General features: G+C 37.3%; 1 protein-coding gene across 1 annotated transcript in view; it reads left to right on the forward strand.

Annotated features, from left to right (window-relative positions):
• LOC129808712 (plexin-A2) overlaps window positions 1–22,145 on the forward strand; it is a 30,936-nt gene extending 8,791 nt beyond the window's left edge. Inside the window, exons 3-12 of the mRNA XM_055858495.1 lie at window positions 843–1,547; window positions 1,622–2,461; window positions 2,545–2,780; window positions 4,637–5,845; window positions 9,044–9,577; window positions 9,665–9,982; window positions 10,069–10,328; window positions 15,158–15,859; window positions 16,686–16,831; window positions 16,928–22,145. Coding sequence (XP_055714470.1) covers window positions 843–1,547; window positions 1,622–2,461; window positions 2,545–2,780; window positions 4,637–5,845; window positions 9,044–9,577; window positions 9,665–9,982; window positions 10,069–10,328; window positions 15,158–15,859; window positions 16,686–16,831; window positions 16,928–17,095 — 5,118 coding nt within the window. The 3' untranslated portion in view covers window positions 17,096–22,145. The remainder of the gene's footprint in view (window positions 1–842; window positions 1,548–1,621; window positions 2,462–2,544; window positions 2,781–4,636; window positions 5,846–9,043; window positions 9,578–9,664; window positions 9,983–10,068; window positions 10,329–15,157; window positions 15,860–16,685; window positions 16,832–16,927) is intronic.
• The last annotated feature ends 1,178 nt before the right edge of the window (window positions 22,146–23,323 follow it).

Here is a 23,323-nt window from a genome sequence, read left to right on the forward strand (position 1 = left end):
TTGACTCTTTTGAGGATCAAGGACGCGAGAGTTGAGTAGTCTCAATCGTCAAGGTTTCGTTAGGTCAAGGCGCGACTACCTACAAATTTTGGTTGATTTCTGACAGGGGGATCATGATAACGTTTCGCAATTTAGTTCAAAAAGTGTCGGAATCGTCGGAATAGCCCTTTCCCTTGGCTCTTTTGAGGATCAAGGACGCGAGAGTCGAGTAGTCTCTAACGTCAAGGTTTCGTTAGGCCAGGAGGCCACTTCCTACGAATTCCGGTTGATACCGGTCCAGGGGATGATGGCAACGTTCCGCTATTTAGTTCAAAAAGTGTCGGAATCGTCGGAATAGTCCTTTCCTTTGACTCTTTTGAGGATCAAGGACGCGAGAGTTGAGTAGTCTCAATCGTCAAGGTTTCGTTAGGTCAAGGCGCGACTACCTACAAATTTTGGTTGATTTCGGACAAGGGGATCATGATAACGTTTCGCAATTTAGTTCAAAAAGTGTCGGAATCGTCGGAATAGTCCTTTCCTTTGACTCTCTTCAGGATCAAGGACGCGAGAGTCGAGTAGACTCTATCGTCAAGGTTTCGTTACGTCAGGAGGCGACCTCCTTCAAATTCCGGTTGATTTCGAACCATGGGATCATGGTTAAGATCCTCTATTTAGTGTAGAAAGCGTCGGAATGGTCGGAATAGACTTTTCTTTGGCTCTTTCAAGGATCAAGGATGCGATAGTCAAGAAGATTCAGTCGTCAAGGTTTCGTTGGGTCAAGGCACGACTTACTACAAATTCCGGTTCCTTCTTTTCTAGAAGTTTATTCGTTTCTTTCTTTTTTTTTTAAACCCTTTTGCCAGATTGCTTCATCGGCTGTCACAACGGGAACGAGAATCTTCATCAATAGCTTCTCACGGGAATCCTATCTCGTGAACTATGTCTATGGATTCAGTTCTGAGCGATTTTCCTACTTTTTAACCACCCAATTGAAGCACAATAGTCATTCGGCACCGCGTGAGTACATCAGTAAATTGGTTAGAATCTGTCAAGATGACAGTAACTACTACAGTTACACCGAAATACCAATTGATTGTATAAGTGAAGCTGCTGGTGGTACAAAGTACAATTTAATCCAAGCTGCATTTGTTGGCAAACCCGGATCAGATTTGGCAGAAAATCTATCAATAACGCAACAGGATGATGTCCTATTTGCTGTTTTTAGTGTTGGCAATGGCAATAGAACGACAAATCGTAGTGCCCTATGTGTTTATTCATTGAAGGCCATTCGGAGAAAATTTATGCAAAATATTAAAGCATGCTTCAATGGTAATGGACCACGAGGATTGGATTTTATATCGCCAAATATGCAATGTGTTCCGACTAAATTGCAGACAATTAGTGAAGATTTTTGTGGATTGGACGTTAATTCGCCATTGGGCGGAGAACAACCAATTGCAGCGATACCTGTTGCACTATTTGCAACACCATTGACAGCTGTAGCGGCCACGAGAACTAGTGGCTACACAGTTGTTTTCATTGGAACAGCTCGGGGGCATCTCAAAAAGGTAAGCTCTAGATTTAAGGTTAATGACAGCTGTCATTTTTTATTTATTTTGTATTTTTTTTTGTTGTTGTAAAGGTTGTAGTTGAATCAGCAACGGCCGCCATTGAATATGCTGATATTGTTGTTGATGAGGGTAATCCTGTAAATCCTGATATGCATTTTGATACACATCAAATGAACATTTATGTCATGACAACAAAACGCATTTCAAAGGTTCGAGTAAATGATTGTACCATCTATGAGACATGTGGTGAATGTTTAGGTGCTAGGGATCCCTACTGTGGATGGTGTTCGCTGGAAAATAAATGTAGTCTTCGTAGTAATTGTCAAGATGATACAAATGATCCATTATTTTGGGTAAGTTACAAAACGGGCAAATGTACAACAATAACAGCTGTAATGCCACATCAATTGCAACGTACAACAGCACGTACCCTTGAATTGGTAATTGATCATTTGCCAGCACTTAAAGAACATTTAGTATGTGCATTTACAATAACCGATAAGGTTCTCCTGACAAATGCCACAAGAAAGAGAAATGGTGTCAATTGTACAACACCAAGAACAGATTTACTGCCACAAATTCAACCAGGACGTCATCATTTTACCTCAAGATTATCCGTTAGAACGGCTACAGGACCTGATTTAGTTACAACAAATTTTACATTTTTTGACTGTAGCACTCATTTATCCTGTACCCAATGTGTATCATCACAATTCCCATGTGATTGGTGTGTTGAGGCACATCGATGTACCCATGATACAGCAGAAAATTGTCGTAATGACATCTTAGTGACGGGTGTCAGTCGTGCTGGACCCAGTTACAGATCAGGACCAACATTCTGTCCAACAATCAATGCAACGGGCGATGGTAGTGAAATTCTTGTAGCAGCAGGAAGTAAAAAGAGTATCAAGGTAAGGCTGAGTATCTTTTTTTATCTCTTGTACATAACCTAACTAATCCTCATCTTTTTTTTTTTGTTTTTGGTGTCATTCAGGTTAAGGTTCACATCATTGGACAATTTATCGTTCAGACACGTTTTGTCTGTCAGTTTAACATTGAAGGACGTGTAACGAGTGTCAATGCCCAATTGCTAGGTGATACAATCTACTGTGATCCAATGGAATTCATCTATACGTCGAGATCACCAAATTTAACGGCAACATTTGCAGTGATTTGGGGCGGTTCGAAACCATTGGATAATCCACACAATATCCACATTGTAATCTACAGGTAAGGAATACTTTTAGTCAATTTGCACAAGCATCAGGGGATCATGGAAACGTTTCACCATTTAGTTCAAAAAGCGTTGGAATGCTCCTTTCCTTTGACTCTATTCAGGATCAACGACGCGAGAGTTGAGTAGTCTCTATCGTCAAGGTTTCGTTGGGTCAAGGCCCGACTACCTACAAATTCCGGTTGATTTCGGACCAGGGGATCATGGCAACGTTCCGCCATTTAGTTCAAAAAGCGTCGGAATCGTCGGAATGCTCCTTTTCTTTGACTCTTTTAAGGATCAAGGATACGAGAGTTGAGTAGACTCTATCGTCAAGGTTTCGTTGGGTCAAGGCGCGACTACCTACAAATTCCGGTTGATTTCGGACCAGGGGATCATGAAAACGTTCCGCCATTTAGTTCAAAAAGCGTCGGAATCGTCGGAATGCTCCTTTTCTTTGACTCCTTTAAGGATCAAGGATACGAGAGTTGAGTAGACTCTGTCGTCAAGGTTTCGTTGGGTCAAGGAGCCACTTCTGACAAATTCCGGTTGATTTCGAACCAGGGGATCATGGGAACGTTTCGTCATTTACTTCGTCGGAATAGTCCTTTTCTCTGACTCTTTTAAGTATCAAGGACGCAAGAGTTGAGTAGTCTCTATCGTCAAGGTTTCGTTAAGTCAAGGCGCCACTCCTGACCAATTCCTGTTGATTTCGGACAAGGGGATCATCGTTAAGATCCTCCATTTGGTGTAGAAAGCGTCGGAATCTTCGGAATAGTCCTTTCTTTTAACTTTCTTAAGGATCAGGGACGCAAGAGTTGAGTAGTCTCAATCGTCAAGGTTTCGTTAGGTCAAGGCGCGACTACCTACAAATTTTGGTTGATTTCGGACAAGGGGATCATCGCTAAGATCCTCCATTTAGTGTTCAAAGAGTCGGAATGGTCGGAATAGTCTTTTTCTTTGGCTTTTTTAATGATCAAGGATACGAGAGTTGAGTAGACTCTATCGTGAAAGTTTCGTTGGGTCAAGGCGCTACTCCTGACAAATTCCTGTTGATTTCGGACAAGGGGATCATGGTTAAGATCCTCCATTTAGTTCAAAAAGCATCGGAATCGTCGGAATAGCCCTTTCCCTTGGCTCTTTTGAGGATCAAGGATACGAGAGTCGAATAGTCTCAATCGTCAAGGTTTCGTTAGGCCAGGAGGGAACTTCCTACGAATTCTGGTTGATACCGGTCCAGGGGATCATGGCAACGTTCCGCTATTTAGTTAAAAAAGCGTCGGAATCCTCGGAATAGTCCTTTCTTTTAACTTTCTTAAGGATCAAGGACGCAAGAGTTGAGTAGTCTCAATCGTCAAGGTTTCGTTAGGTCAAGGCGCGACTACCTACAAATTTTGGTTGATTTCGGACAAGGGGATCATGATAACGTTTCGCAATTTAGTTCAAAAAGCGTCGGAATCGTCGGAATAGCCCTTTCCCTTGGCTCTTTTGAGGATCAAGGATACGAGAGTCGAGTAGTCTCTAACGTCAAGGTTTCGTTAGGCCAGGAGGCCACTTCCTACGAATTCCGGTTGATACCGGTCCAGGGGATCATGGAAACGTTCCGCTATTTAGTTCAAAAAGTGTCGGAATCGTCGCAACAGTCTTTTCCTTTGACTCTCTTCAGGATCAAGGACGCGAGAGTTGAGTAGACTCAGTCGTCAAGGTTTCGTTAGGTCAAGGCGCGACTGCTTACGAATTCCGGTTGATTTCGAACCAGGGGATCATGGTTAAGGTCCTCCATTTTCTTTTGACTAGTTCAGAAGATACTTTCCACTTTGTGTCTTCTTGTAGATCTTAATATTTCTTTGTTTTTGTTTTTGTACCTTTTCAGATGTCGTGACATGTCTGACAGCTGTGGAATGTGTCTGGCACTAGCTGAAAAATTCTCCTGTGGTTGGTGTTCATCTAGCAATAGTTGTGAAGTTGAGGAACAGTGCAATAAGCAGAGTGAGGGAAAAGTTGATTGGTTAAATCGTGCCCAAACATGTCCAAATCCAGAAATTCATAGTTTTGAACCACGTACCGGACCATGGGAAGGTGGTACAAATATAACAATTCGTGGTATAAATTTAGGAAAGAATTTCAGTGATATATACAGTGGTGTTAAGATAGCTGGTATCAATTGTATGCCATATGCTGATCTCTATATTGATACAAAACAAATTGTCTGTACAGTTGATAGTCCTGGTGTTCAGGCATATCGTCATGGACGTATTGTTGTTCAAATCAGTGATTATCGTGGTGAATCAAATACCGATTATGAATTTGTTGATCCCCGTATTGATGATTTTCAACCGAAATTTGGTCCATTGAGTGGTGGGACAAAAGTAACAATTTTTGGTAAATATCTAAATGCTGGCAGCAATATAACAGCAACAATTGACACACTACCATGTGAAATACTGTCAGCTGATGAAAATCAAGCACTGTGTCGTACATCACCGGTTAAAAATGGCGTCAGAGGTGGTAAATTGCGTATGATGTTTGACAATGGTGGACGTGAATTTCTAGGTGATGAATTTGAATATGTGGCAGATCCGGTGATTGAGTACGTAACAAGTGGTCCAAGTGGACAATTAAAAGTACCAAAAGGTATTCCAGCCGGTGGTATTAAAATAACAGTTATTGGTGATCATTTTGGTAGTATACAGAAGCCCCAAATGTATGTATACTTCGATGGTAAGATGTTTGTATCACTGTGTGATACAGTAACAGATACCGAAATGATATGCGATAGTCCATCAATTGATGCTGATGCAACAGCATTGGATGCCGATCGACCGATGCTACTAGAATATGGCTTTCACATGGATGATGTTGCCAATGTACAGAATCTATCACAGCGCAATAATCACTTTGAATTGTATCCAAATCCTGAATATGCACCATTTGAGGAAAATGTCAAATACTACAAAAGTGAATATTTAACGATAAATGGACGTAATTTGGATCGAGCATGCAAGGAGAGTGATGTAATTGTTATGATTGGAAATGGAATGTGCAATATTACATCGCTATCACGTCAACAATTAACATGCAGGTAAGAACAATGCATATATATACTATTTATAAATAAATAGATAGAATATTTAGGGAGCATGGAAAGCCTTGTGCGACATCAATTTTTTAGAAAACCTGGAAGAAGGCCTCAAAATAATCAAAAATGGGGTTAGAGTTCAATTTTTGAAAGAAAGCATTTAAAATTATGAAAAAGAAAAACATTTTCAGTCCACTTTTGATGCACTTTTCCTGCCATTTTATGCTTAAGATCATCAAAGTGTAAAAGCCTTTTCGTCTTAGATACTTAGATCCAATGAAAACGATTTTGTACCCATTTTCTATTAATATTGGACGAGAAATGCATGGAAGTGTCTGAAAATCTTTAACGCGAGAATCAGCGAAGATATTCATTGCCCATGAGAAATATGCACCCCGCGAAAATTCGTGAGAAAATACTCGAACGCGAAATCTGCGAAAAATACGAAATACGTCCCGAGAAAAACCGCGAAAAATACAACTTTCACGAAAATCCGCGCAAAATTCGCGCTCCCAGAAAATCCGCGAGAAAATACGTTCCCACGAAATCCGCCAAAACATACGTTTCCCTCGGAAATCCGCGAAAAACTACATGTCCCGCAAAAACTCGAGAGAAAATACACGCCCCGCGAAAATCCGCAAGAAAACGCAACAAGCAAAATTCCGCGAAAAATTCGCGCCCCACGAAATCAGCAAAAAAAAATACGTTTCCCGAGTAAATCCGCGAAAATATTCGCGCCCCGCAAAAATCCGCGAAAATATTCGCGCCCCGCAAAAATCCGCGAAAATATTCGCGCCCCGCGAAAATCCGTGAAAAATACGCACTCCGACAAAATCCGCGCAAAATTCGCGCTTCGACAAAATCCGCGAGAAAATACGCGCCCCGCGAAATTCGTCAAAAAAATACGTTCTCGCGAAAATTCGCGAAAAATACGTTTTCACGCGAAAACAGCGAAAAATTCGCTCTCCGAGAAAATCTTCGAAAAATATGACTTTCGCAAAAATCCGCGAAAAATTCGCGCTCCGCGAAAATCTACGAGTAAATTCGCGCCCCGGGAAATCACCTTAAAAAATTGCTCTCCGAGAAAATCAGCGAAAAATTTGCGCTCAAAGAAAATTCCCGAGAAAATACGCGCCCCGCGAAATTCGTCAAAAAATACGTTCCCGCGAAAATCCGCGCAAAATTCGCGCTGCGCGAGAAATTCACGCTCCGAGAATAACCGCGAAAAATACGACTTTCGCAAAAATGCGCGAAAATATTCGCGTCCCATTAAATATCCGCCAAAAGTACGTCAACCCGCGAAAATCCGCGAAAAATTCACGCCCCGAGATAATACGCGAGAAAATATGGGCCCCTGAGAAAATCCGCAAAAAAATGCGACACGCGAAAATTTGCGAAAATTCTGCGCTCCGAAAAAAACCACGAAACATTCGCGCCAAAAAATACGTTTCCCGCGAAAATCCACGCAAAATTCGCGCTGCGCGAAAATCTACGAGTAAATTCGCGCCCCGCGAAATCACCTAAAAAATTGCTCTCCGAGAAAATCAGCGAAAAATTTGCGCTCAAAGAAAATTCCCGAGAAAATACGCGCCCCGCGAAATCCGCCAAAAAATATGTTTCCCGCGAAAATGCGCGCAAAATTCGCGCTGCGCGAAAATCTACGAGTAAATTCGCGCCCCGCGAAATCACCTAAAAAAAATTGCTCTCCGAGAAAATCAGCGAAAAATTTGCGCTCAAAGAAAATTCCCGAGAAAATACGCGCCCCGCGAAATACGCCAAAAAATATGTTTCCCGCGAAAATCCGCGCAAAATTCGCGCTGCGCGAGAAATTCGCCCTCCGAGAATAACCGCGAAAAATACGACTTTCGCAAAAATGCGCGAAAATATTCGCGTTCCACTAAATATCCGCCAAAAGTACGTCTCCCGCGAAAATCCGCGAGAAAATACGGGCCCTGAGAAAATCCGTAAAAAATGCAACACGCGAAAATTTGCGCTCAGAGAAAATCTGCCAAAAATTCACGCCCCGAGAAAATCCGCGAAAAGTCTGCGCTCCGAAAAAAACCACGAAACATTCGCGCCAAAAAATACGTTTCCCGCGAAAATCCGCGCAAAATTCGCGCTCCGACAAAATCCACGAGAAAATACGCGCCACGAGAAATCTGCTAAAAGTACGTTCCCCGCGCAAATCCGCGGAAAATACGACTTTTGCGAAAATACGTTTGCCGCAAAAATTCGCTAAAAAAAATACGCGGCCGCAAAATCCGCCAAAAAATACGTTTCTCGCGAAGATCCGCGAAAGATATTCATTGCCCACGAAAAATACGCCATCTGCAAATACGTTCCCCGCGAAAAAATACGCGAAATTCGCAAAATTCGCGAAAAATACGCGCTCCGAGAAAATCCGCAAAAATACGTTCCCACGAAAATATTCGCGTCCCATGAAATCCGCCAAAAAAAAAATCGTACCCTGCGAAAATCTGCGAAAAAACCGCGAGACGCAAAAATGCGACACGAAAATATTCCGCCAAAAAAATCGTGCTCCGCGAAAATCCGCGAAAAATTCGAGCTCCGAGAAAATTCGCCAAAAAAAAATACGTTCTTCACGAAAATCCGCGGAATAAATCACGGATCGTGAATCACGAATTGTATATGTCACCTTACAATTCTTCGAATATAGACTAACTATGTAAACAGTGCTATATCCCTTTAACGACGAAACACATTTTACGGACTGAAAATCAACAATAAAAATTAAACTGAGAAACATAATTAATGATAGGTCTTACATCTAACCTTGGAAAGTCCAACAGAATCTGATTCGGTGTATTTTGTACTTCTATGGACAATAGGGACAAAAATAGCCCAAAAATTTAAATAATTTTTCTAACAATACCAATAAATAATATTTTTCGCTTTAATGAAAAATATTATTGTATGAGTAATGTTATTTTTATTGCCAAAAGGATTTTGCTTAAAAAGCTAGAGACTTGCAAGAAATATTGTAGATTCCTTCAACCTTCTACTTTGCAAAAACGTACAAACATAAGGAAAAAATAACTTTAGGTAGTCAGGAAAAATTATTTTCTTTATGGGACACCGGTCTTCCAATTGTCCTTATAGACCATTTTGATCCTTTCTGTCTCCGTGGTCGATTCAATAATTCTTCTTTTACTAATTCTTTTATTTTTTCAACCTTTTCAGGCCACCAATTGAAGCAACTGACACCGAAGCACCACAAGTAATTGTTCGTGTTGGTCACAATTTACATTTTCACATTGGTATCCTATCCTATGCCTCACCGAATTTTATTCATGGTTTCACCAAAAATATTTTAGTAGTTGTTGGTGCCATTGTTGCAATTGTTTTGGTGATATTTGTGGGACTTGTTGTGGCATACAGAAAGAAAACCAGTGAGAGCAATCGTGTGTTGAAAAATATGCAAGAACAAATGGATATATTGGAATTGAGAGTTGCAGCTGAATGTAAGGAAGCATTTGCTGAACTTCAGACCGAAATGACTGATTTAACGGGTGATCTAACATCTGGTGGTATACCATTCCTCGATTATCGTACCTATGCCATGAAAATTCTCTTTCCAAATCACGATGATCATGGTGTATTGCAATGGGAGAGATCGGAATTGTTGCGCAAAGAAAAGGGTTTGAGACTATTTGGGCAGTTAATTATGAATAAAACATTCCTTCTACTCTTTATACGGACACTCGAGAGCAATAGGTAAGTTTTATATTAGATATTACTATAAATTTATGTGAGTTTTTACAATGTCACATATTAAATTCATTGATAAATTCCAATTTTTAGATACTTCTCAATGCGAGAACGTGTCAATGTTGCCAGCCTAATAATGGTGACATTGCAGAGTAAATTGGAATATTGTACGGATATTCTCAAGACACTGTTAGCTGAATTAATTGAAAAGTGCATCGATGGAAAGAGTCATCCGAAATTGTTGCTACGTCGAACGGAATCTGTGGCTGAAAAGATGCTCAGTGCCTGGTTCACATTTCTCCTGTATAAATTCCTCAAGGAATGTGCCGGAGAACCACTTTATATGCTATTTCGTGCTGTTAAAGGTCAAGTGGACAAGGGACCAGTTGATGCAATCACCCATGAAGCTAGGTTAGTAAGAAAAAAAAAAAACAAAAACAAGAAGAAAACCCAAAAAGAAAGACAATAACCTCCAAAATATCCATTTTTTTTTCTAGGTATTCCCTGAGTGAGGAAAAGCTCATACGTCAACTGATAGAATTCAAATCAATGACAGTTTATGCCAGTATGACACAACAACCAATTTTCTGCAATAATGTAGAAATGATGCCAACAAATACAGAAAATGTCCCAGTTAAGGTACTCGATTGCGACACAATTGGCCAGGTGAAGGAAAAATGCCTGGATACCATCTACAGGAATACACAGTGGAGCCAGAGGCCACGGAGGGATGATTTAGATCTCGAATGGCGAACAGGTAAGATTATGAATTTAATAAGTGATTCCTCTTTGTGCATTCCCTGACAAAGGGTATTTCTATTATATTCGGCGGTTACAATGAATGGGGATCGGACTTTTTGGTTTGAGCATAAATTCATAGTAAATTACGATGGACCCTTGTGTACTCTGGCCCCTTGTAAAGAATCTGGCAAACACAATTTAGTTGACCAAGAAGATCACCATCAGGATCGAAAGCTCTGGGGAAAACCAAGAAAAACCGTAGACGCCAAATGCTAGTACTTTCCGGTGTACATCGGAGAGCCCGTACCATCCTCGTGGCGGACTGTGATATCGACCAAGTAGAGCCCTTTTTTCCGATTTTTCACAATTAGGTCGGGTTTTAGACAGGAACCACACGACAGTGATCGGCGTCTCCTTCATTATTGCTGCTCTCAGGGCGACCCTTGGATTCCTAAATCCTTGAGAGAGGAGCCTCTGGGTCCGTATAGGCGGAATCATTTCTCCGGTCTGAAGTGACCAAGTCTTGCTCTGTGGTCCCGTCAAATCATTATTCTACCTGCCGATTTTACTCTGAGGTTTTTTTGAATTTTAACGGTATATTCCAGTGTATTCAGAGAAAATCTGTAGATTTTCGGCAGAATTTCTGCAGAAAATCGGCATAGTGTCCATTACTTCACAAAAATATTGTTGATTTATGTAGAAACTGTAGGAGTTATAAAGAAAATGGTATGCTCTGCTTAACAAACATTACCGAGTATTATTAATCGTGTCGAGGTTTTTAAAAAAAAAAAATTAAGTATGTCTTGCCCAAAAACGGGCAACGTCAATGGCAAGCGGACTTGCCAACATCAAATCTTCTGCTCCACAAGGGGCAGGAGACAACGGACAAACACACAAATGGGGGGTGGTTTGGATCACCCCACAGTCACAAAGGACGTCACAATTGGAGAAACCCCATCGCTGCCTGTTGTCTCTCGAACGCGCTACGCCGCTTCTCAAACGATTGAGAGACTTCCATATCTTCCAGTCTTGGTCACCACCAGGAGGAAGGCATTCCCTTAATTCGACAAAATCTGGTGGAAAGACTTCCTTCCACAGATTAAGTCTGGCCTCCTCTGGAGATTGGTCAAGTGGTTTGACAGAGTGGCAAAAGCTCTTGCGAGACTTCAGCCTTGCTCTTGATTTTTTGTGACCGTGGAGAAGATGCCTTAGTTCAGAAAGAACCTTGGACATCTCTCTACTGGAGATGATTTGTCTCCTCACCCGTGGTGGAGCAATTCCTGCTAAGGGATAGAGTTTGTCCACTGGAGTGCCCTTTAGGCACCCTGTTATTATACGGGCGGTGTCGTTAAGAGCGACGTCAACTTGTTTTGCGTGCGCAGACCTCTCCCATACTTCAGCTGCGTACTCTGCTACAGAAAACGATAGCGCAAGAGCAGACGTACGCATCAGTTTCGGCTGAGCTCCCCACTGAGCGTTAACAAGTTTTCGCAGTAAGTTGTTTCTTGTTTTCACCTTGTTTTTAACATTACTGCAGTGGGTCTTGTATGTGAGAGTCCTGTCGAGAGTAATACCAAGATACTTGAGCGTGAAATTGTGTTTTAGAATATTTCCTTCCCATCTTACTTTTAAGCGAGTTTTGGCCCACCTGTGACGCAGATGGAAACAACATACAGTAGACTCTTCGATATCCGGCTGACTGGGGGACAAAATGACATTTAGGTTTTTTGAATGATCAACGGTTTTTCTATTTTGTGCTGTGTGAATTTATTTTCTGTCTGACAAAGAAAAAGAGAATTTTCTTCATGGTGTGCTTATGTTTCATTTTTTTTATCACAATTATGTATTAAAAACTTCGATACAATGTTAATAATACTTTAATTCACTCTGGACAAACTTCATGTTTAGTGAAAATAATTTTGAATATATCAACCGCCAGTGTTTGACAGCTGTCACCCGGATATCGAAGTGCTGGATATCGAAGAATCTACTGTACCTCTGTTTTTGAGGGGTTTGGCTTCAGTTGATTCGCCATGTAGAATTTTGAAAATTCTGCAAGGCAAGCTTCGAGCTGTGATTCCACGTCATCAAACGTGTTTGCTTTGACAGCTAAAGCCAAATCATCTGCGTACAGGAAGGCCTTGGATGGAGACGGCATTGGCTGGTCATTTGTATAAATGTTAAATAACGTTGGAGCCAACACACTACCTTGAGGTAGACCATTTTTTTGCAGTCTCCATCTGCTTTTCTGGCCACGGAACTCAACAAAGAATTTGCGGTTCTCTAAGAGGACCCCAATCATCCTTGTGAGGCCGTAGTCATTTGTTAGGTTGTAAATCTTGGAAAGGAGAATTCTGTGGTTTACTGTGTCGAAGGCTGCCGAGAGGTCAACGAAGGCAACACCCGTGATTTTGCCTTCCTCAAAACCGTCCTCAATGTATTGAGTGAGGTTCAGTACTTGACCAGAGCTGGATTTCCCAGAGCGGTAACCCGCTTGCGCTCTGATCAGCTTGTCCTCTACGGCAGGTGCAATCCTTTGCAGCAGCATACTCTCGAAAATTTTGAAAGGGTGACATAAAAGAGAAATGGGACGATAGCTCCTCGGATCGTTGATATCCTTTCCGGGTTTTGGAATAGCCACCACACGGGCTTTTCGCCACTCACTCGGTATTTTGCGATGATTTAAGCAATAGTTAAAAAGCCTGAGGATCCAGTCAATAGTAACTGGTCCAAATTTTTTTATTTGTTCGGCATACAAGCCATCAATGCCTGCCGCTTTTCTGTTCTTCATCGCTTTAATAACCGTAGTGAGCTCGTCAACACGGAAAGGTGCCGACAGGCGATCAGCTCCCGCGGCGACATTCCCAATAATTTTTGGCTTAGAAGTAGCCTTGCTAATCTTGCCGTTTAAGAGTAATTGATGGGCGATCTGGTTTGCGGTGACTTGAGGAAGAGTCTTATCGGAGGTGGGGTCGTTGCCAAGGTGTCTCATCAACCGCCAGGCCTGATGGCTACTGTGGGTGAGATTGAGACCCTCGACAGTAGACACCCAACGTTCCCGGCGACTCTCCGATACAGCGTCAGCCAAAGCACCACCAAGCTCAATCGTAGCGTCACCAAATGGGTCTGCTTCAAAGGCCCGGAAGTACTCTGACATCAAATTAGATATCTCAGAAGGCAGACCAGGAATGTAGCTAGTGCGACATCCTCTTGGAATGCAGAACCTCGATATCCTTTTGACAGTCTCCACAAACCGCCCATAATTCTCTGGTTTCGGGTCGATAGCTCCCACGGCCGCATCAACATCCGACGAGAACTTCTGCCAGTCAGCCTTACAGTAATTGAACCTTCTACGGAAAGGTACATCTCTTGGCTTCATGGCAGCCGTGACTTGACACATAACGGGTCTGTGCTGGGAGTGAGGCATAGGGGGCAAAATGCTCTTGCGACAAGAGGGGGCTATTTTATCATCTACGAAGATGAGATCAGGGTTATAACCCTGTCGCCATCTTGTGCTGTTAAAAGATGCTGGTAGTTTAGCATCATGAATCAGCGTAAGCCCCTTGCCCTCATACCACTCCTCCAAAGCCTCCCCATCCGTGTTCGTTGTTCCGTAACCCCAGAGAGTATTGTGACAGTTGAAGTCACCGACAATAAAGCGGACAGTAGATGTCGCAAAATTGTTCGGTTCCAAAAACTGAAACTCCTTCCCCGGGGGTTTGTAAACGGATGTAACAGAAAATTTTTCAAAAGCCGCAGTTAATATCTCAATGTTGCTGGAATCCGTGAGAGCCACCGATTTGACACCTACGTCCGACTTGACAAAAATAGAGCTACCGTACTTCTCATGTTGCCTCTCAATCACCAATTTCATACCACTGATCTTTGGCCGACGTTGCGTGGGGCCCCTATGGGTCTCCTGAAGACAAAGGACGTCACATTTGTTTTCTACACAAAGTTCACAAAGAAGATCTTCTTTGATCGTCGACAGGCCCTCAATATTCATTGAAATGATATTGAGAGCCGGTCCTGAAAAGGACCCTTTTGTGCTGAGTGCTGTCATGATCACCAGATAAAAATCTGTGGGTTTACACTTGCGTTGTGGTTGAGGTGTTCGTGTGTTTTTTCGACACTCAATTTTAGCCTCGTGGTGGAAGGATTAGTCAGTCCCCGGGGACTGTCCAGGAGCACCGATTTAGTTCTGAAAAGCTCTAAATACGCGTGGAGGTTCCTTCCTTGCTCCCGAGGACACATTACCGAGTACACATTTTAGACAACTAAAAAGATGCGAGCAAAAATACTAATTTCTTAAAAATCGCCCATGGAATGATACAAAAACACGAAATTTAGGTCGATACTCTGCTTAAAGTTTTCACTTCACTTTTCTCTACTTGTAACACGGCGTCGCAAAATTCTTTATTTTATATAAACACCGTGATATCACAACAAAATAACTCTATTGAATTTTGCAAAGTTCAGTGAAAAATTTTTCCATCTCTTCTGACACATCTTGTGTGGAAAGTCTGGAATGTAGAAAAAATCTACAGAAAATCGGCAGAATATCTACAGAAATTCGTCAGAGATTCGTCAGAAAATCTGCCGAAATATTCTGACGAATTTTGTCCCAAGCCCAAATAAAATTCGTAAGAATATCTACAGATATTATCTGCAGATATTCTGTAGAGGTGTAGATTTTCTCTACAGAAATCTTAAAGATATCTGCAGATATTATTTGACGGGTACCAATTGATCGACAATATCCCAGCTGACCACACTCCCGTACCCCACAAAATGCCTAACGTTTTTTTTTTTTTTTTTTTTAAATTGTTTTTCATAATTTTCCAGGTACTTCGGGTCGTGTAATTCTGTATGATGAGGATTCAACTTCAAAAGTTGAGAGTGAATGGAAAAAACTCAATACACTCCATCACTATCGTGTACCAGATGGTGCATGGTTGAGTTTAGTACCAAAACAGAGTAGTATCTACAATCTGTCAATTCTATCGGAGAAGAATGACAAATCGCACAAATATGAAACGCTAAATTTATCAAAATATGCCTCATCATCGCCACCATTCAGTCGTGCCGGTAGTCCATTGAACAATGATAGTCAGGAGAATGGACTGAAGTATTGGCATTTGGTGAAGCATCATGATACCGATGTCCAGAAAGAGGGTGAACGTGTCAATAAAATGGTCAGTGAAATCTATCTAACACGTCTACTGGCCACTAAAGGTACCCTCCAGAAATTCGTTGATGATCTCTTTGAGACAATCTTCAGTACGGCCCATCGAGGATCAGCCCTACCACTTGCCATCAAATACATGTTTGACTTTCTCGATGATCAGGCCATACTCAATGGTATAACTGATCCAGAAGTTGTTCATACGTGGAAAAGTAACAGTTTACCATTGAGATTTTGGGTGAATCTCATTAAAAATCCTAATTTTGTCTTTGACATTCACAAATCAAATATCGTGGATTCTTGTTTGTCTGTCGTAGCGCAGACATTTATGGATTCCTGTTCAACTTCTGATCATCGACTTGGTAAGTTTACACTTTTTTCTTCTTCTATTTCTTCTTCTTTATTCTTCTTTATTCTTCTTGGAAAGAGATTTGATTTATTAAATCCTGGAATTAGATAATTTTCAAATTGAAAAATAAGGCTGAAGGAAGCTTTTTAGGTCTTTGCAATGTTCTGTGCATTTGAAGTGCTCTCCAAGGCCTTTCCAATGACAGTTCATTTTTCAAAATCCATCGAGAAACACCGGAGATATGATTTATTAAATCCAGGAATTAGATAATATTTGAAAATTGAAAAATAAAGCTGAAGGAGGCCTTTTAGGACTTTCCAATGTTCTGAGCATTTGAAGTGCATTTCAAGGCCTTTCCAATGATATTTTAATTTTTGTGATTTAATAAATCCAGGAATTAAATAATTTTCAAATTGAAAAATAAAGCTGAAGGAAGCTTCCTACGTTTTTGCAATGTTCTGAACATTTGAAGAGCTCCCTAAGGCCTTCCCAATGACAATTTAACTTTTTGTGATTTATTAAATCCAGGAATTAGATAATATTTTCAAATTGAAAAATAAGGCTGAATGAAGCTTTTTAGGTCTTTGCAATGTTTTGGGCATTTAAAGTGCTCTCCAAGGCCTTTCAAATTATATTTTAATTTTGAAAATCCATCGAGAAACACAGGAGATATGATTTATTAAATCCAGGAATTAAATAATATTTTCAAATTGAAAAATAAAACAGAAGGAAGCTTCCTACGTCTTTGCAATGTTCTGAGCTTTTGAAGAGCTCTCGAAGACCTTTCTTTTTTTTAAACATTTTCTTTTGACTTTTGTCTTTTGCGGTGGCGTCTGCAGGAAAGGATTCTCCCAGTTCCAAGTTACTCTACGCCAAAGACATTCCATCGTATCGTGAGTGGGTGGAGAGATATTATGAGGATATAAAGAATATGCCAGCTATTTCCGATCAGGATATGAATGCCATGCTAGCAGAAGAGTCCAGGGTAAGTTGAACTGTGTTTTTTTTTGTTTTTGGGGGGAACTAGTGCCGCTTGATTTTTTTTGATTATTTTTTTTTAATGTTTTTGTGTGTGATTTAGCTGCATACAACGGAGTTCAACACAAATTGTGCCCTCCATGAACTCTACACTTACGCTGTGAAATACAACGAGCAATTAACGGTGACATTGGAAGAGGATGAATTCTCCCAAAAACAGAGACTTGCCTACAAACTTGAGCAAGTGCACAATATTATGTCGTCAGAGTAAATGAGGTAAAAAAATTTTCTTCTTTTCTCTTTTTTTATTTTCTTATTGTCACTCTCTATAAACTCTTTTAAAAAAATTTTTTAAAATATTCAAAAAAGAGGAAAAAAAACAAAAAAACTTTATTTTTTCAATTTTTTCTTTGTTTTTTTTTTTTTAAATTTTTTTTTAAAAAAAAAGAAATCTTCCTATTGTCACATTCTTTAGTCCAATCAATTTCTTTTTTTCTTTTTTTTTTTGCAAAGTCCAAGTTTTATTACATTTTTTACATGTGTAACATTTGTTGTAAAAAAAAAAATAAAGAAATAAAAGAAAAAAAGAAATTTAATAAAAGAATATATATATATAATATATTTAAAAACAAAACAAAAAAAAGAGAAAATAAAAACAATGAGTGAGATTAGCAATTAACCACATTCCCTGTTTCTATTTTAAAAAGATAAAAAAATGCCATAATTTTCTGTGTTTTTTTTTAAATCAATTTTTTAAAATTACGCATTGACAGCTGTCACTTGCATCTGTCAGTTAACTGTCAAGATTTTGAAAATAAAAAGAATGTAAAGTAATTTTCTTTTCACGAATTTGTGCTCAGACAAATCCCCCCAAAAAAATAAAAACAAAAAGGAAATTTGACCGCAGAAAAGTAAATAAATAAATTTGAAAAAAAAATGAAAAATAAAATACAAAAATAGAAATAAACAAAACGAAAAAAAACAAGTGAAAAAAAATCAGTGTGTGGATGTGTTTATTTAAAAAAGAAAAAAACCAGAAAAAAGTCAGTGTCGTTGCTGGAATGTAGCTTAAAAAAAATCCAAAAAAAAACAAAAAAATAAATAAAAAAAAAACAAGAGAATTTATTGAGAAGAAACAGAAGGAAAACTTTGAAGTTTTTAAAGTAAAAACAAAATTGTAAAAAGGCAAAAAAAAGAAGCATTTTATGAAAAAAGAATAAAGCAAAATAAAATGAATCTCTCCAGAGAAGCGTGAATTAAAAAACAAAAAAATAGGAAGAAATTTTGAAAAGAAAAATAATACAAAAAAATCAAGCAGCAAAAAATATCAATATTTCTTTTTTTTTTTTATCTAAAAAAATAAAAAAAAGAAAAAGAAAAACCCTGCACGAAAACAACAATTATCAATGTATCAGTGTGATTTTTTTTTGGGTTTTTAGATCAAAAACAAAACAAAAAAAAAAACAAAAAACAAAAATAAATAAATCAAGTAGAATTTTTAGAAGTATTCCCCTTCTTGCCCCAAAAAAACGCAAAAAAAAAACAAAAGAAACAAATTTAGTAACGTGAAAAAAAATCCCAAATAAAAATTGCTTCAGAAGCCACACCGATTTCTATCTTTTAAAAATTAAAAAAAAACAACAAAAAAGAGAAAAAAAGAAAAAAAAACCAAAATATATGAAGAAAAAGGCAATTTTTTGCGATATTTTTGTGTATTTTTTGAAGACTGATTTTTAAAGATGAAAAAAAAAACAACTAATAAGTAAAAAAAAATACGATTAAAAAAAAACCATGAATAGTGTTTGAAAAAAAGAAGCGAAAGATGAATTTTCTTTTTGTTTTTCTTTTTCTATTTTATATATATATTTGTTTTATATATATTTTTTTTTAAAAAATAGATTCTCTCTCATCAGAGAGAGAGAATAATAATAATGTTTATAAAATATTGAAAGAACTAAATGTTTAACAAAAAAAATTAAGCGTACGTGACCCCGAGTTAGAGACAAGAAAACAAACAAAAACATTTTTTCTCCATGTTGGAATGACAGTGTGACAAAAAAAAAATCAATTGGCATTTGAAGAAATTTCCAAGGCCTTTCCAATGATATTTTACTTTCTGTGATTTATTAAATCCAGGAATTAAATAATTTTCAAATTGAAAAATAAAGTTGAAGGAAGCTCTTTAGGTCTTTGCAATGTTTTGGGCATTTAAAGTGCATTTAAAGGCCTTTCCAATAACAATTTATTTTTGAAAATCCATTGAGAAACACAGGAGATATGATTTATTAAATCCAGGAATTAGATAATATTTTCAAATTGAAAAATAAGACTGAAGGAAGCTTCCTACGTCTTTGCAATGTTCTGGGCATTTCATGTGCTCTACAAGATCTTTCCAATGAGAATTTAACTTTTTAATATTTATTAAATCCAGGAATTAGATAATTTTCAAATTGAAAAATAAAGCTGAAGGAAGCCTTTTAGGTCTCAGCAATGTTCTGGGCATTTAAAGTGCATTTCAAGGCCTTTCCAATAACAATTTATTTTTAAAAATCCATCGAGAAACACAGGAGATATGATTTATTAAATCCAGGAATTAAATAATATTTTCAAATTGAAAAATAAAACAGAAGGAAGCTCTTTAGGTCTTTACAATGTTTTGGGCATTTGAAGAGCTCTCCAAGGCCTTTCCAATGACATTTTATTTTTTGAAAATCCATCGAGAAACACAGGAGATATGATTTATTAAATCCAGGAATTAGATAATATTTTCAAATTGAAAAATAAAGCTGAAGGAAGCCTTTTAGGTCTCAGCAATGTTCTGGGCATTTGAAGAGCTCTCCAAGGCCTTTCCAATGACATTTTATTTTTTGAAAATCCATCGAGAAACACAGGAGATATGATTTATTAAATCCAGGAATTAGATAATATTTTCAAATTGAAAAATAAAGCTGAAGGAAGCCTTTTAGGTCTCAGCAATGTTCTGGGCATTTGAAGAGCTCTCCAAGGCCTTTCCAATGACATTTTATTTTTTGAAAATCCATCGAGAAACACAGGAGATATGATTTATTAAATCCAGGAATTAGATAATATTTTCAAATTGAAAAATAAAGCTGAAGGAAGCTTTTTAGGTCTTTGCAATGTTCTGGGCATTTCATGTGCTCTACAAGACCTTTCCAATAAGAATTTAACTTTTTAATATTTATTAAATCCAGGAATTAGATGATTTTCAAATTGAAAAATAAAGCTGAAGAAAGCCTTTTACGTCTCAGCAATGTTCTGGGCATTTGAAGAGCTTTTAAAGGCCTTTCCAATGACATTTTATTTTTCAAAATCCATCGAGAAACACCGGAGATATGATTTATTAAATCCAGGAATTATATAACATTTTCAATTTGAAAAATAAAGCTGAAGGAAGCCTTTTAGGTCTTTGCAATGTTCTGGGCATTTGAAGAGCTCTACAAGACCTTTCAAATTATATTTTAATTTTGAAAATCCATCAAGAAACACAGGAGATATGATTTATTAAATCCAGGAATTGGATAATTTTCAAATTGAAAAATAAAGCTGAAGGAAGCCTTTTAGGTCTCAGCAATGTTCTGGGCATTTGAAGAGCTCTCCAAGGCCTTTCCAATGACATTTTATTTTTGAAAATCCATCGAGAAACACAGGAGATATGATTTATTAAATCCAGGAATTATATAACATTTTCAATTTGAAAAATAAAGCTGAAGGAAGCTTTTTAGGTCTTTGCAATGTTCTGAGAATTTGAAGAGGTCTCCAAGGTCTTTCCAATTATACTTTATTTTTGAAAATCCATTGAGAAACACAGGAGATATGATTTATTAATCCAGGAATTAGATAACATTTTCAAATTTAAAAATAAAGCTGAAGGAGGCCTTTTAGGCCTTTCCAATGTTCTGAGCATTTGAAGTGCACCCCATGGCCTATCCAATGATACTTTATTTTTGAAAATCCATCGAGAAACACAGGAGATATGATTTATTAAATCCAGGAATTAGATAATATTTTCAAATTGAAAAATAAAGCTGATGGAAGCTTCCTACGTCTTTGCAGTGTTCTTAGCCTTTGAAGAGCTCTCCAAGACCTTTCTATTTTACCATATTTCCTCTTAAAATGTCAATTGATATTCTAAGTCAACCTGCAAATGGCCTTTCTTGCAAAGGCAACAACAACAAAAAAAGAAATAAAAGAAAAGAAGTTAGAGGGATATTAGAACAAAAAATGCATATCTAATATTTTTTATCTTTATTTTCTGTTTTTCTTTTCTTTAAACTTCTTTTATTTTGTTTTCCCTAAATGGATTTAAAAAAAAAAAAGACAATTTGACGAAGTAGAGAAGAGAAAAAAAACAGAAAATAGAGAATAAAAGGAAAATAAAAATGATTGTGAAATGAGAATAGTTAATGTTGTGTCCAAAACAAATAAATAAAACTTAAAATATAAGTTTTGAGTAAATAAACAAAAAAAAGAAGAAACAATTGCAATTGATAGAAGTTGGAAAGAACAAGGTAAGATACATTGCTGCTAAATTTTTTAAAGGTTTTTTTTCTCACGTATTCCTTGACATCCATTTTGTTTTTTGTAAAAGCAGCATAACATTCCAGAGAGAAAGAAAGAAAAAAGAACTATACAAAATAAAAACTAATTAGAGCAATTAAATAAAAATTTAAAAAAAAAACCTATTTAAAAAGAAAAAGAATGCTCATTGTGTCCAACAAAGATTAGAAAGCAAAGTATTTTCTTTTCTCCTAAAAATAATATTTGTGTTCTTTGGGAGTGAATGTCAAAAGTATGAGGTTATGTAGGCACTTTTATAAAGCGAAAGAAAAAAAAAGAAAAAAAAATAGTAATAAAAATTAAAAAAAAACAAGTAAAAATCAATTGCAAAATAAAAAAGGAAAGAACTTCCCTTCGTGTGCCATTTCTGAGTGTCTATCTCTCCTCAAATTAATAAGGAAAATATAGAGCCTTCCCCTTGCCCCCCTATGCCCCGCCCCCTAAGGCTAAACCTCGAAAAAAAGACAAAAAACACATTTTCTGGACATAAAATACCATTAAAAACAACTTAAAATTGGGGAATTGCATCTGTAAATAGTTTTTTTCTCTATGATTCTTTTTTTTTTAAGGTTTTTCCATCGAAGAAAACAAAAAAAATAAAAAATAAAATACATTTTTTCAATAAAAAAACAAAAAAAAAACATATTTGAAAAGGAAAAGAAAAATAGGAAAAAGAAATCATTGAGAAAAATAGTTTAAGAGAGACTAAAACACAAAAATAAAGAATTAAAAAAAAAAGAAAACAAATCCACTTTTAGCAATTTAAGGATAAACACTATAGATGGCGAAGGAATACACGCGAAATAAAAGGAGATTAAAAAAAAAATGAGCGGTTTAACGATCATTTTTCTTTTCAAATTCAAATTGCTGTTGAATGAACGTGAGTGTAAGATAAATTTAAAAAAAAAACCACACAACAAAAAAAAACTAATAAATTCTACTAAAAAAAAACAGAAGACGAAGAAATAAAAAAAAATAAATAAAAAATAAAACAATTGATGGAATAGAAGGTGTGAGAGAGACCGAGAGAGAGAGAGAGTTGAGAATTAGATAAACTAAATTGACGAAAGAAATGGAGTAAAGAAAAAACAGAAAAAAATAAATAAATATGAGAAAAAAAAACAGTAAAAACAAAAAAAAGTAATTTAAATAAAAAAAAAACTATATATACATGTCATACTCTAATGAATGAATGTCTATTTTTATGGTTTATTATAAATTGAATGATTTTTGTAAAAATAAATGTAATATTCATACAAAAAAAAAACATCAATTGTTATTTTATTTTTACTAATATTAGACTTCCAATCCCATTCCAGTATTTTTCCTCGATAAATTCCAGGGAAATTCCCATGGATTTATTAGTGGATTTATCCACACAAAATTCTATGCCATTCCATAGGAAAATTCCCAAGAAGTGTCATTACTTCCTCCCAGAAGATTCTCCAAAAGGGGACTACCCTCTAGCAAAAAGGAAGCGAAATAGGAAAAACAAAAGACGAATTCTTCAGACTTTTCCAGTATTTTTCCAGAAAAAAAATTCCAAAGGAATTTTCCATAGTAGATTCCAAGGTAATTCCCATGGATTTAAGGAGGATTTTTTTTGTTCTGTGGAATACCTACTTCTGTGCATTCAAAAAAGAGCTCTTTTGAGGCAAGGTTTAAAATCAACTATAACCGTGTAAACAGACGGAATTCCCATGGGAATTCCCACGAAATTTTTTATTCCGGATGGAAAGTTTCCCCATAGCAAAATTCCGCAAAAATTCCAATGGAAAACTTGCGTCCAAATGGCTAAATTCGCTGGAATTTGACGCTAAAATTCCACTAAGTTTTCCTATGGAATTTAAAGCCGAAAATTCCATAGGAAATCATAGTGCTCCATGGAATTTACTAGTACGACATGCTGGAATTCCAGCGT

This window comes from Phlebotomus papatasi, chromosome 5 (genome assembly GCF_024763615.1).
Source record: "Phlebotomus papatasi isolate M1 chromosome 5, Ppap_2.1, whole genome shotgun sequence".
Lineage (NCBI taxonomy): Eukaryota > Metazoa > Arthropoda > Insecta > Diptera > Psychodidae > Phlebotomus > Phlebotomus papatasi.